This window comes from Cavia porcellus, unplaced genomic scaffold, assembly GCF_034190915.1.
Source record: "Cavia porcellus strain 051 isolate PalLab524CR breed Dunkin Hartley unplaced genomic scaffold, mCavPor4.1 scaffold_1, whole genome shotgun sequence".
In the NCBI taxonomy this organism is placed as follows: Eukaryota; Metazoa; Chordata; class Mammalia; order Rodentia; family Caviidae; genus Cavia; species Cavia porcellus.
The window spans coordinates 199412168-199423595 of record NW_026947484.1 but is presented as its reverse complement, the minus strand read 5'-3'; the positions used below and the strand labels follow the sequence as shown (position 1 = coordinate 199423595).

The 11428-nt window shown below is 54.6% G+C and overlaps 1 protein-coding gene across 1 annotated transcript; it reads left to right on the top strand.

The window, feature by feature from the left end:
* Positions 1 to 3121: 3121 nt before the first annotated feature.
* On the top strand, positions 3122 to 6551 carry Rpl35 (ribosomal protein L35). The gene is made up of 4 exons (XM_003470785.5): positions 3122 to 3257; positions 3546 to 3682; positions 5049 to 5130; positions 6370 to 6551. The coding sequence occupies exons 1-4, from the start codon at positions 3255 to 3257 to the stop codon at positions 6517 to 6519; spliced, it is 372 nt and encodes a 123-aa protein (XP_003470833.1). The 5' UTR covers positions 3122 to 3254; the 3' UTR covers positions 6520 to 6551.
* Positions 6552 to 11428: the final 4877 nt, after the last annotated feature.

Sequence of the window (11428 nt, the reverse complement as noted above, 5' to 3'; positions counted from 1 at the left end):
GATGAAGAATTGTTGTTCTTTTCAGCTACTGGGGATTGAGCATTGGGCCTTCACTGAGATACAATCCTGCCCTGCGCCTTTCTAGGCAGTCTCACTAAGTCAAACCTATGATCCTCCTGCCTCAGCCTCCCAAAGCGCTGAGATTACATGCCAGCACTACCACGCCCAAAGCTAAAAACGTTTCTAGGGTGTAGGATCCTGCTTAGATAGCAGTCACTTTGGCTTGCAGGTGAGAGCCAGGAGCAGGACACAACTGTGTGGCCCATACCGGCTGGAAGAGAAAGGTCCTGGGATGCCAAGAAGTCAAGCCTAACTGAACAGGCATATTTTAGGATGCACAATCCCCAGAAGCTGAGGAAAGGGCACAGTTTAGCAAAGTTGGGGTGCCATGATTGGGTTCCTAAGGAACTTCTTTAATTGGCCTTAGACCTTAGTTAAATAGGTCTGTTCATATAATGGTATAAAGAAATTATTCTCACTACATTTTTGTCTGATGGTCTTTTTAGTAAAAGTCAATGGTTGACACATTTGTTTTTCTTGCTTTGTATTCTTCTCATAGAACAGTCTGCAGATCAGAAAATAATGCCAAAGTGATGTAACCTGGGGCTGGGGATTTAGCTCAGTGGCATAAGTACCTGTCTTGCAAGCAGGCAGTCGTGAGTTCGATCCCTGGTACCGATAAAAAGGGAAAAAGACAAAAAAAAAAAGTGATGTAACCCAACCTTGATAATAAAAATACCGACTCCCAAACTGGGGAGGGTGACTGACACATGGCTGTAATCTCAACACTGGTAGTCTGAGGCAGGAGAATCACAAGTTCAAGCCCAGCCCAGGCAATTTAATAAGACACTATCAGAAAGAAAAGAAAAGAAAAAAAAAAAAAAAAAAAAACAGAAAGACTCGGGCTTCAACTCAATGCAACAACAACAAAGATACAGACTCCCATAGTGGTAAAGAGGTGTCAAATAAAGTCTCAGGTCCAGAAACAATCAAAATCCACCTACATTTTGCCTCCATACCTGGAAAGAAACCTTTGTGATTCAGGAGGCAGGCCACAAGACAGCACATTCATATCCCCAGAACATCCTGATCAGAAGGAACTTGAAACTAGGCCTGGTAGCACACAGCTGTAATCCCAGCATTTGGAAGGCTGAGGCAGGAGGAGTGTGGTGAATTTGAGGCTAGCCTGGGCTAGAGTGAGTTCAAAGTCAGCCTGAACTACATAGCAAGACGCTGTCTCATAAAAGAATGAAAAAACTTGAAGCCAAAATTGCTAATTTTATGATTATGGAAAGAGCCCCAGGTAAACTGGTGAATCATATTCCAGTTCATGGTCATGTACTTCCATTCCATGAAGGAGGAAGAATTTTAAATTCAGTATTATAGCCATATCATAGGAGGAGTGTGGTTGTACATGGCTATAAACTAGCATTCTGGGAGACTGAGACAGGAGGACCAGGAATTAAAATCCTTCTTGGGCAACTCGGTTCTAAAACCCGATCTGAATGGAGAGTGGGGGGAAGGTGGGGGGAGGGTGGGGATGTAGCTCAGGGCAAGGGCCCTGGGTTGGGTCTCCAGCATCAAAAATAAATTTTAAAAATCTGGGCTAGGGATATAGCTCCACAGCACAGTGCCTGCCTGGCACCACCAGCACAGTGTTGTGAGTTCAATTCCTGTACCAAAAAAAAAAAAAAAATCCATTTTTACTGTGCAGGGATGATTGAGTGATGGGGGCAAAAAAATCACCCAGTGCCTGGCAGTTTCTTAGCTAAAGGAAGAGAACAAAATCTTAACTCAGGACAGGCTTAGAAGTTCTGAGCACAGCAAAATGACATGATCTGACTTCTGGCTTGTGTTGAAAGGGGTCATTTAGCCAGTCATGGTGGTACAGTCTCAGCTACTCAGGAGGCAGAAACAAAAGGATCACAAATTCAAGGCCAGCCTGGGCAACTCAGCAAATCCTAGTGCCAGCAAAATAAAAAGCTGGGGATGCCTATCAGTGCTAGATAGCTTGCTTAGCACGTGCAAGTCCTGAGTTCATGCCCCAATATAACAAAATGAAAAGATGACTTTTTTTGCAGCTGTACTGAGAACATACATGGGAGCAAGAACCAAAGTGGGGCAGGCCATGACACAGGCCTGTAATCCTGGCACTCTGGGAGGCTGAGTCAGGAAGATCATGAGTTCAAGCCCAGCTTGGGCAATTTAGTGATTCAGGAGAGAGGCCCTGTCTCAAAAAACGGGGTGAGGTGGGTGGTGTAGCAGCAGGCACAGGTCCCGGGTATAATCAGCAGCACAGACTCCCGACGCCATGAAAAAAGTGTGTGAAAGTCGGGCTTGGCAGTGCACGCCTGTAATCCCTGTGCTGGGAAGGCTGAGGCAGGAGGATCATTTCGAGTTCGAGGCCAACTTGAGTTACATACTGGATTCAAGGTCAGCCTGAACTCTATGGTGAGATCCTGTCTCAACTGACCCCTCCAAAAGCGTCAAAACTGAGAAGTGATTCGGATGACAGCAATGGTACAGGTGGTAGACAATGGTAATCCAATCCAGCAGGTGCCAATCAGGGTGTTGTGAAGAAATCAAATATTACCAACACACACACACACACACACACACACACACACACACACACGAAAACTGAATTGAGATCTTTCACTCTGATATATCCCCTACCCCTTTTTTAGAGACAGTGTCTCGCTAGGTTCCCCAGGCTGAGCTCTAGCCTTCGATTCTCCTGCCTCAGCCTCCCAGAGTATGGGGACTATGCCACCTTCCCGGCATTAATGCATCTTTGCAAACCCTCCCTCCCTATCCCCTCCGCACCCTCAGATCACCGGTGCCCAGCTCACAGCGGCGGACTGGGAGATGGTCAAACTTCGCCGAACGAATGAGTAAACAACTACATGACTGAACGAAGAACCTGGGCCCAATCTATGCCATCTTCGGCCAACTCCCAGCCAGCTCTGTCCTCAGCCGCTCCAACTGCGTCGCTCAGGACCTAAAGCTCACCTAGCTGGCAGGGAGCACCTAGAAAGATGCCTAGACCAACCGACTTAGCTCGGGCTCTGCGGACTTCTCAGAAGGACGAATCACACGCTACTAGGCAAAACTGTAAAGGGGCGGGGCAGGGCTCCCGCGCCGCAGCGCCATTGGCTGCCCTGGCTGCCACCCGGCAGTAGTAACGGGGTCAGCCCCGCCCCTTCCTCTTTCCTTCGGAGCAGGCGGCGGCGGCGGTGGTTTCTAGTGCAGCTATGGTGAGTGTGAGGGAATCGGGTGCCATCCAGGCACCGTGGGGCTCGGGGACCGGTGTGGGGGTTTGCAGGCTGAGTCCTCGGATCTCATCTGCCGCCCAGGCGTGGGGTGCACTGCATAGGACGGCCCAGCGCCCTCCACATCTCCCCCTCTCCTTCCCGCGGGCCACGGGCCGCGCGCGTCTCCCGTCCGCGGCCTGAGAAGACTGCGCTTCCAAGACCCCGGCCTGGGTTGCGGGAGGAGTCGAGACGGCCCGCGGGGCGCCTGACCCGGACCTTGCCTGTGTGCAGGCCAAAATTAAGGCTCGGGACCTTCGGGGCAAGAAGAAGGAGGAGCTGCTGAAACAGCTGGACGACCTGAAGGTGGAGCTGTCGCAGCTGCGCGTTGCCAAAGTGACGGGCGGCGCAGCATCGAAGCTCTCCAAGATGTGAGTGACCGACTGGGAGGGCGCATGTGCCCCGGGAGGGGTGGTGGGGTTTCGAAGTTGGCTTCAGGAAGTACCCGTTCAGGTCCCCGCGAGGTGTGCGGCTTGGGTCACGTGGGAGACCTGCTGTGTGAGTCCTCTCCTGCTTGTCGCCCTATCCGGAACCACCTGTCTGCTTCTGAGCTGAAGAAAGAACTAGGAGTCCCTGCAGACTCAGTCTTTCTTTCCTCCTTTCTTTCTTTCGATGGTCTCCCCAGCTGTAGTTGGCGCTTAGTCTCATAGCTCAGGCAGTGCCAGAACTTGGGGCGTCTTTCTAACGCAGCCTCTCCGTTGCTAGGATTACAGCCCTGGGCCACCATGCTCAGCTTTTTTCGTTATGGGGTTGTTTTTTGTTTTTATTTTTTTGAGACAGGGTTTCTCTGCAGTTCAGGCTGGCTGTGGGCTCGCTTTGCAGCCCAAGCTGGTCTCGAACTCGCAACGATCCTCATGCCTCAGCCTCCCAAGTGCTGGGATTACAGGATTGCGCCACCACTCCCAGCTTCGTTGCTGTTTTTTGAGACTGACTGTCATTGTGCTTTGAACTTTTGTGGCCAGGCTGCCCCCAGCTTCGACAGTGTAGGGGTTACAGTCTGAGAAACCATCTCATCGCTGCCTCTAAAGCCTAACGGACCTTTTTTTTCCACCTCCTGCTTTTACTTGACTTTAGTTACCCTGTATGGTGGGAGGGGCCTTGCGCCCATGTAAGCTGTTACCTAAATTATGTGGGTAAGGACAGAGGACACAGATTTGGACCCTGGTTGCCAGTTTTGGCACAGGTGGGCTGCCTGCACCCGAACAGTTTTGCAGGGAACAGGAGGTGACTGAGTGATTTGGGGAGCACATCACCAATGCTCTCCGGTGTGCTCTCCCTGTCCCTCCCTTGTTCAGCATGGCTGCAGGTGCAACTCGCTGCCGACCGCACCTTTTCCAGGTGTCTGCTTCCTCTCTTGGGACTCCCAAAGCTGGGAGGGTGTTTGACTGCGGCGTGACTCCCTCCCTTCCCCTTTTTTTTTTTTTTTTTTTTTTTTTTTTTTTTTTTTTTTTGTCTTTTTCATTTTTATCGGTACCGGGGATCGAACTCACGACCGCCTGCTTGCAAGGCAGGTGCTTATGCCGCTGAGCTAAATCCCCAGCCCCTCTCCCTTCCCCTTTTGACATGTGATCTGGGGGTTTCAGCCTCTGTGTTCCTGTCCATGGACTTGTGGACAATATAAACAGGCACGGGGTTAGGGGGTGCTGCTGCTGTCCTGCTCTTGGTCCCTTAGTCTGGAGGGAGACACCTTGGGGAGCACTGTGTTTTCCCCATTTCTCACTGACCTCTGTTTTGCAGCCGAGTTGTCCGCAAATCCATCGCCCGAGTTCTCACGGTTATCAACCAGACACAGAAAGAAAACCTCAGGAAATACTACAAGGTGAGGGGCACCAGGGAGGCCAGGCTGCAGGCATTGTGCAGCTGTGGGCCGGTCCCTGGTCTGTGGCTAGGTTTCCCATCTCAACAACAGTGCCCCGAGCTGCCTCAGCCTGAGCCCTGCATCCTGAGTGAGTGGCTTGGTGCCATGAATCTGCCCTCCAGTATGGGCCCATCTTCACTTGCTTTGGCAGTGCCCAGAGTAGAACAGGACCCTGCTGTCCCTGCTAGGTTTAGATGAGGACCTGAGGCTTGGGACTGGGGTTTGTTCCCACACCATGTCATGGGGCTGGATGAGGATGCTTAGGGGACTTCCATAGCTATCTGACCTCTGGATCTCACATTGTGACAGCCATCTGTCTTGTCCCTGGCTACAGTTTCAGCAGGGTCTGGGCAGAAGCAGCAGCAGGGCACAGATCATGTCTTTGGGACCACACTGGAACTCAGGATTGGCCTGGGAGAGACCTGGTAGCCCCAGGTGGCACTTGGAGGGAGTCAGGCCTGCTGTTAAACCAGTGGGCTGGCTGGCTTGCTCAAGGCAGTGTCACCTAATGGAAGTCATTTAGAAGGGGCCCTTAGTTACCTCTGCAAAACCGGCTGCACATCTACACCAGGTTAGAGTAGAGGTTGACACATTAGACAGGCTATCATCTTGTGGCTGGGGTGCTGCCACCCTTTGGCTGTGAGTATACCTGTGAGGGACCGGTAACCTGGGGCGGGGCCTGAAGCCTCAGTCAGGTCCTGAGGGAAGGCAGAGGTGGTGGCCAGGAAGAAGCACCTTTGCAACTGTGTCCTTTGAGTGTCCTATTCTTGTTCCTAGCCCCAGACACCAGAAGTGAGGCTCTGCACAGTAGCCCTCACCTTGTGTGTCCTGAAGCTGGGAGGGGGCTCGACTCAGGCTGTTGTACTGGGTGGTGTCAGATAGGGACCAGGTGGCAGGACCTCCCTGCCCTAGTGCAGATCTGGCAGAGGGCTTGCCTTTGAGGACCCCACCTGAGAGCAGCTTGTGCATGTGAGGGTGAACCATTGTCCTCCCTGGGCTGCGGTCCCCCAGAGCGTGGGCGAAGGACCACTTTATCTGGAGGACTTGCTGGGGAGACTGGTGGTCAGCAGTGGCACAGTGTGCCCTGTCATGCTCTGGGCAGCAAGCTCTGGGAGACGTGGCAGCTCCAGTGGTGTCTCTGTAGCCCTGGCACTGTGAAACAATCTTCCCCGCCCTTGCCCACTTTACCCTCTGTCCCAGGGCAAGAAGTACAAGCCCCTGGACCTGCGGCCCAAGAAGACTCGAGCCATGCGCCGCCGGCTCAACAAGCATGAGGAGAAGCTGAAGACGAAGAAGCAGCAGCGGAAGGAGCGGCTGTATCCTCTGCGCAAGTTTGCTGTCAAGGCCTGAGCAGCACGGTGACAATAAAACTCAAAACTCTGCCTCGGTGCTCTGTGCCTGCGCCATTTCTGTGCCCGCTCCCCCCTCCCTGTGCTGGGCTGACTTGCAAGGTGTGCAGAGGGGTGAGGGCTACATCTGAGGGTCCAGTGACTGTGGGTGTGGTTTGGCTTCTTGCGTGATTTGGGCATCCTTCTGAGGGCCCAGGTGAAGGTAGAACACTGGCCTGTAGGTGAGAGCCTGTCCCTGTGACCAGTGGGTCCCGCTGATCCCTTCTGCGCCACAGCCACAGGCCTTATTGAAGGTCTCTGGGCCTGTGTGTGTGTGCCCTCCTGCTTCAGCCTCCCGGGTAGCTGAGAATTACAGGCACATGGTGCCACCAGCCCCGGCTCCACATGATGAGTTCCATTGTCTGCAGGGGACTTACAAAATGCCCACAGTGTCTGCAAATCACAGTGGGGTATACTACCCGCAGGCACCTGGGTTATGGAGATGTTGATGCCTCTGCAGTTCAGGCCAGCTCAGAAATGAACTGGGGGCTGTGGCTTGCAGGAAGAGGCTGGTGGGCGAGTTGCTGTATATGAGTGTCTGCTGCTGACCACCAGAGAGAAAGCTGTGTTTCTTACCCAGCCACATGGCCCTTGCACATGACCCATTACCTGCTGGTTACAGGTTTCTGGGCCCAGGTTATAAAGGGTGGCTCTCAGTCTGCAGTGTGGTGTCCCTGCCCCCTGAAGGTGCCCTGGCACTGCAGGCTCAGGGGCAAACTGGAGTTCAGGAAGAGTTGTGTGGAGTGGGCATTGATTGGGGCAGAAGTCACTGTGACCCCTCAGGAGAGGCCGGAGCTGCAGGGACTCAGGCCATGTGGTGTGACCCAGCCTCAATGGCTAGGGGAACTGGGCACCAGAGGGGTGTGGCATGCGATTCTCCATTGTGGCAGCATCACCCAGTCGTCCTGACTGAGGCTGACAGTCTCCATTGCACTGGTGACCTGCATGCCAGGGGGTGCAGGTGACAGGACCCTTGGCTCTTGCTCAGACCCACAGGCAGGTCTTGCACCCCATCAGAGGAGCGGCAGGATTTTGGGGATTTGGCAGGGGCAGAAGTCACCCTGGGAGAGGCCTGGAGCACCTAGCCCAGTTCCCCATTTGGAAAGGGGCGCAGGTCCTCCAGAAGTTGAACCCCATTCCATGCGCCTTGGACTCAGCTCTTCCTGCTTTACCCACATCGCCTGGCCTCACCTGCTGCTTTTTCCAATCTCTGTATATGCATTCTGTCTGAGAACGCTGTGCCCTTTCCAGCTGACGGGTGCTCTAATTACCTCATCCTGTGGGGACACAGCCGTGAGCCATTCTGTAAGGGAAGAACCGTCTCACAAGGTGGCACAATTTAGCCAAGAGCACAGTCCAAAAAGCAGGCACAGCATGGATGACCCTTGATGACATTATACCAAACGGAAAAAACTAGTCCCCAAAGACAAACACTTTTTTGATTCTATTTACGTGAGACTCCTTAGACAAGCCACATTCATAGAACAGCGGAGTGTGGTGGCATGCACCTTTAATAACAGCACTCTGGAGGCTGAGGTAGCATTGTCTGGAGTTCCGGACCAGCCTCAATTTAAAGGCCAGGCTGAACTATATTGGGACTCCCTTTCACACACACACAAAAAAATTAACAAAAAAGCAAGACGCTAAAAACTTTTACCATCATTGTTTCTAAAAGTAGGCTATGGCAAGGTTTTGAGTTCAGTGTCTGGCACAAAAACAAAAAGATCTTAGTCCTTGGTGCTGGAGTCTGCTCAGCGGTGTCCCCAGAGCCCTAAACATTCATGAGTTGGAAGTTTGGACCTCAAGCCCCACCCTGGACTCACTTAGCCAAGCCCTCTCCAGACAATGCCTGGAACCTGGGCATCAAGACCCCTTTCTAGACCCAAGCTCAGAACTCCAAGTTCAGTCTGCCCTGATCCCTGAGGTCACTGTTTTGTTATGTTTACTTATTTTTGGTTTTTTAAGACAGGGCCTTGCTATGTACTTCAGGCTGGCCTTGAACTCACTAGGTAGCTAATGTGGGCCGGAACTTACTGGACCCCCCTGCCTCAGCTTCCTGAGTTCACTTTAAGCTAGAGATTACGCACTAAACCCAGCCAGGACCTGTGAGTCATCTCTGGAGCGAGTCCAGAGCCTGGAGTCCTCGTTAGGTCCAGAGCTCAGAACCTAGAGCTGTTCTCTAGGGACGCCCACTCAAGAACCACCTGGAACCCCTGCTGCATAGAACCACGAAACCTGCGGACCCCCAGGTTGGAGCCTGCGTGCTAGACGCCAGCTGGGCCTCGCCTCTGCGCGGTGGCCCGCGACCCGCACACATTGACCCGAGCGGTTCCCGCTCCTAGGGGAGGCTGTGTACAGCGGTCTCCATGGAGACCGGGGCGGGGCTCCGCAGCCGCTTGGGCTCTCTGGGAAGCCCGGAGGACCCGCAACCCGCAGAGCGCGCTCTGCTGGGGAGGTGGGGCGGCGGCGGGCGGAGCGCGGGCCTGGGAGGCGGGGCTTCCCGCCGGCGCGCAGAGCAGTGTGGACCCCGGGAGGTGTGCAGGGCGGCCGCTGGAGGGCGCGCGAGGCCCGCTCACTGGCCGCTTGAAGCCGGGCCTGAGCCTGGCGTCGCCAGTACTCTGGGAGGCTGAGGCAGGATGGCAAGTACCAGCCCAACCCGGGCAGCTTGGCGACCTTGTGAAACCGTGTCTCGAAATTTAAAAAGGCCGGGGAGGTAGTTCAGTGCAAAGGCACTGGGTTCAATTCGTAGGAAAAGGAACCGAAAACAAAGCGGCAGCAGGCTGGGGACAACAGCCACCTCCTGAGCGGGGCACTAGGGCATGAGGTCGCAGCCTTCCCCAATATTCCCTGCGGCACAGACCCAGGGGGAAACTGAAGACCCGGGAGGTGGGGAGCACGCTCAAGGTAGAGCAGAGCTGGGGCTGCATCCTATCCCATCTGTCTGCACTGGGCGTTCAGGTCTCTGATGCCTGCATGGCTGGGAACAGAGGCCCCAAGAGGACTCCACTTGGCGCCACCAGCACAGCCAGCAGGGCTGGGAGGGACTCCAGGGCTCCCGACAGTGACCCACACCCTGCTGTCCCTGCGCCAAAAGCCAGAACCTTCTCGTGAGACCGCATCTTGGACTCTATTTTTGGCTCAGACGGTCAGGCGCGGGCGACAATGGTGGCTTTGAGGAGCAGCCACCCCCATGCGCGCTCCCACTGGCCTGGCCTCAGAGCTGGCTCCTTGGAGACTCAAAGGTCACGTTGCCACCCCCAGACATCCCGAGTTCCCATCCCATGTCCCCTCCGCCACTCCACCGCTCCAGCCTACCACAGGGCCCCAAACCCTTCCCAGCTGGCCACCAGACTCAGTGACCCTTGGGCTCAGGGGTATGGGCTGGGCTTAAAACCCATTTGCACTGTTGTGGTGACCTATCTGTAATCCCAGCACTTGGGAAGCTGAGGCAGGAAGATTGCCTCGAGTTCCAGGCCAGCCTGGACTAAATAGTGAGACCCTGTCTCAAAAAACAAAACAAAAAAGTTTGCCGGAATCAGTTGCTAGGTGTCCCAGAGCCTCAATGAAGGGCCCATTCTCCTGCCCCATTGTCCTTGCCTGCTGTCCCCGTGCTTGGCCACACTGCTCTTTCTGCAGCTCCCTCCCCCCCCCCCCCATTTCTCACCCAGGCCTGTCCACATCCCTCTGTCGGCATCGTCCCTGCCCATCCTAGCACCATGTCCCTTCCTGGGGTGTGGCCCTCAGAAGCCAGAGCTCCTGCCCTGACCACAGGACACAGGGCCACGGGTGGGGTTGAACCCAGACCCCGCCACCTCCAGTGTTGTGACCTTGGCTGAGATCGGAGAAGCTGATTGCTCTGCCACTGTCCCTGGTCTGCATGGTGAGTCCCCACAGCGGTGGCTCCAGAGAGGTCGGATAGGGGATGCTCATCTGGCAGCTGGTGCTCCAGGTGCCTCTGTCCCTTCAGCTGAGAACCTGGACCCTGAGCTCCAAATTCTGTGTGAGGCCTTCCTCCGGGGCCACAGCTGGGGACCCCTCCTGCCAGAGAGGTGACTGGGTTCTAGGCCTGGCACTGGGGAGGACTTGGCCTGCCAGGTATGGGCTGCGGGGATGCCTGAGCAGGTGCCATCGAGAGTGGGGGTGCTGGCTCTAGACCTGTGCAGACCACTGGGAATCCTGGACTCCCCTATGAAGGCGGGCACTTTCTCCTCTGTGGGGAGCTTGTCCCCCTCCTCCTTCTGTAACCAGGGTCCCCAGGACCGAGGCCATACTGGCCTTTCTCCTGTCCTTCCATCCCTGGAGGTGATCACAGTTCCTCAGGAAAGACTAAGGGATGTGAAGGAGGCCACTCTGCTGCTTAGCCCTGTCGATTTATTTTATTTTTTATTTTTTATTTATTTATTTTTTTTGGTCTTTTTCCTTTTTATCAGTACCAGGGATCGAACTCACGACTGCCTGCTTGCAAGGCAGGCGCCTATGCCACTGAGCTAAATCCCCAGCCCCTGTTATTTTTGTTTTTTTGAGACAGGGTCTCAATATGTAGCCCTGGCTGGCTGTGAATTTGTGGCAATCCTCCTGCCTCAGCCTCCTCAGTGCTGGGATTGCTGCTGTGTGCCAAGTCTGGCTAGGGCCACCCTTATTGGAATACACTAATGCATCATTGTCCCTCCAGAAATTCGAGACTCCTTGTGGAGACAGAGCTGCTAGGCAGAAAGGCAGCACCCTCTCCACTTTTCTGGTTGCTGGATATCCTGTAATGCAGCAGCCTGCAGCGGCAGAGACACAGAGGGTCCGCAGCTCGCGCCTCCCCTCACCCCAGCCGTTTCCCTCCCCCATCGGCTGCCCACACAGTGGGTCCTTGGGCAGCGCAC

Excerpts from the sequence above, each read along its gene's own strand:
- Rpl35 (XM_003470785.5), top strand. Across the intron at positions 3,683-5,048 it reads GCATCGAAGCTCTCCAAGAT|CCGAGTTGTCCGCAAATCCA; the intron begins GTGAGTGACCGA and ends TCTGTTTTGCAG. Across the intron at positions 5,131-6,369 it reads ACCTCAGGAAATACTACAAG|GGCAAGAAGTACAAGCCCCT; the intron begins GTGAGGGGCACC and ends CCTCTGTCCCAG.